The 2,500-nt window shown below is 65.1% G+C and overlaps 1 protein-coding gene across 1 annotated transcript in view; it reads right to left on the minus strand.

The window, feature by feature from the left end:
• LOC119597953 (putative uncharacterized protein DDB_G0290521) overlaps window positions 1–2,500 on the minus strand; it is a 43,411-nt gene that overhangs the window by 13,275 nt on the left and 27,636 nt on the right. The window contains exons 3-4 of the mRNA XM_037947622.1: window positions 1,031–1,173; window positions 533–631 (exon numbers count right to left, since the gene is read on the minus strand). Coding sequence (XP_037803550.1) covers window positions 533–631; window positions 1,031–1,173 — 242 coding nt within the window. The remainder of the gene's footprint in view (window positions 1–532; window positions 632–1,030; window positions 1,174–2,500) is intronic.

Genomic DNA, 2,500 nt, shown 5'->3' on the forward strand with positions numbered 1-2,500 from the left:
AGAGACGAGGAGGACGAAGAGGAGAGGAGAAGATGGAGGACGGAGAGGAGGAAAAGAGGAGAGAAGGAAGAGGGGGAAGAGAGGAGGACAAGAGAGAGAAGAAAAACAGAAGAGAAAACAGAAGAGAGGAGGAAAAAAAAGATAAGGAGGAACAGGAGAGAGGAAGAGAGGAGGAGATATGAGGAAGAGGACGCGGAGGAAGATTCAGACAGTAACGAGGACACGGGAGGGGACCGAGGAGGAGGAACCGGAGGGGAGGAGGACGGGAGGGGGACCGGAGGGGACCGGGAGGGGACCGGAGGGGACCGAGGGGACGGAGGGGGACCGATGGAGAGAGACGAGAGAGGACCGGGAGGGACGGGAGGGACGGAGGGGAGGGAGGGGACCGAGGGAGGGAGTGGACGGAGGAGACCGGGAGGGGACCGGGAGGGGACCGGAAAAGGGGGACGGGAGGGGGACCGGGAGGGACGGAGGGGGACCGGGAGGGGGACCGGGAGGGGGACCGGGGGGACGGAGGGGACGGGAGGGGCACCGGGAGAGGCACCGGAGGAGGACCGGGAGGGGGACCGGGACCGGGGGGACCGGGAGGGGGCCGGAGGGGACCGGGAGGGGGACCGGGAGGGGGACCGGGAGGGGGACCGGGAGGGGGACCGGGAGGGACGGAGGACCGGGAGGGGACCGGGAGGGGACGGGAGGGGGACCGGGAGGGGACCGGGAGGGGGACCGGGAGGGGGACCGGGAGGGGGACCGGGAGGGGACCGGGAGGGGGACCGGGAGGGGCGGGAGGGGACCGGGAGGGGGACCGGGAGGGGGCCGGGAGGGGGACCGGGAGGGGACCGGGAGGGGGACCGGGGGACGGGAGGGGACCGGGAGGGGACCGGAGGGGACCGGAGGGGGACGGGAGGGGACCGGGAGGGGACCGGGAGGGACCGGGAGGGGGACCGGGAGGGGACCGGGAGGGGGACCGGGAGGGGACCGGGAGGGGGACCGGGAGGGGGACCGGGAGGGGACCGGGAGGGGACCGGGAGACGAGGGGACCGGGAGGGGGGACCGGGAGGGGGACCGGGAGGGGACCGGGAGGGGGACCGGGAGGGGGACCGGGAGGGGGACCGGGAGGGGGACCGGGAGGGGGACCGGGAGGGGGACCGGGAGGGGGACCGGGAGGGGACCGGGAGGGGGACCGGGAGGGGGACCGAGGAGGGAGTGACCGGGGAAGGAGGGGGACCGGGAGGGGCGGACCGGGAAGAGGACCGGAGAGGGGACCGGGAGGAGGACCGGGGAGGGGGACCGGGAGGGGGACCGGGAGGGGGACGGGAGGGGACCGGGGGGGACCGGGAGGGGCACCGGGAGGGGGACCGGGAGGGGGACCGGGTGGAGCACCGGGAGGAGGACCGGGGAGGGGACCAGGAAGAGGACGTTGGAGGGTGGGGGAAAGGGGAAGAGGAGGAGGGGTTAGAGGAGGGGGAGGAGAGGAAGGGGGTTGGAGGAAGGGGAGGGAGGGAAGGAGGGGAAGGGGAGAGGAGAGCTGGAGCAGGGAGGGAGGGGGTAAGGGAAAGGAGTGGTGAGGGAGGGAAGGGGATTGGAAGGAGGGGAAGGAGGGGGGAGGGGAATGAAAGAGGTGGGAGTAGTGAGGGGGGAGGAGAAAGAGGAGGAGGGTGGAGAGGGGGGGGAGGGGGTTGAAGCGGAGGAGAAAGGGGGGAGAGGGGAGAAGAAAGAAGAGGGTGGGGGAGGGGGCGGGGAAAGGGGGGTTGAGGAGAAGGGAGGGGGTTAGAAGGGGAGCGAAGGGGAGGAGAGAGAGAGGAAAGAGGAGGGGGGTGAGGAGGACGAGGTTGGAGAGGAAGAAAGGAGGAGAGGGAGGAAGAGGAGAAAAGAGGAGGGAGGAAAAGGGAATGGATAGGAAGAGGGGGTAGATAAAGGGAGGGGGAAGAGTAAGAGGGGAGGATGGGGAGTAAAAAGAGGGGATGGAGGGGAAAAAAGGGTGTGGGGATTTGGAAGAGAGAAAGCAGATGATGAATAGTTGAAAGAGAAAGAGAGGAGAAAGAAGAAGAAAAAGGTATAGCACGAGGGAAGAAAACGAAGCGAAAAGAAAAGAGAAAATAAGGAAGGTTAGAGGGATGAGAAGTTGAGGGAGAAAAGGAAGAGGAAGAAAACTAGAAGAAGAAGAAAGGGAAAGGAAGACAGAGCGAAACAAGGGAGGTTATAAAGAAATAGAGAAAAGGAAGAAAGAGGGAAGAGGAAAAAGGGGAGAAGAAGAAGGAAGAGAGAAGAGTAAGACAGGCAGATGAGAAACATAGAGAGGAAGAAAGGGGGAAGAGAACAAAAGGGGAGAAGAGGAAGAGTGGAAGAAGAGGAAGAAAGGGGGAAGAAGGAGAAAGGGAGAAGAAGGCGAAGGAAGGAGGAGGAAAGGGAGATGAGAAAAAATAGAAAAGAAGAAAAGAGGAAGAGGAAAAAAAGAGAGAAAAGGAGGGAAAAGGGGGAGACGAGAAAGAAAGGGAGAGGA

This window comes from Penaeus monodon, chromosome 40, assembly GCF_015228065.2.
Source record: "Penaeus monodon isolate SGIC_2016 chromosome 40, NSTDA_Pmon_1, whole genome shotgun sequence".
NCBI lineage: Eukaryota > Metazoa > Arthropoda > Malacostraca > Decapoda > Penaeidae > Penaeus > Penaeus monodon.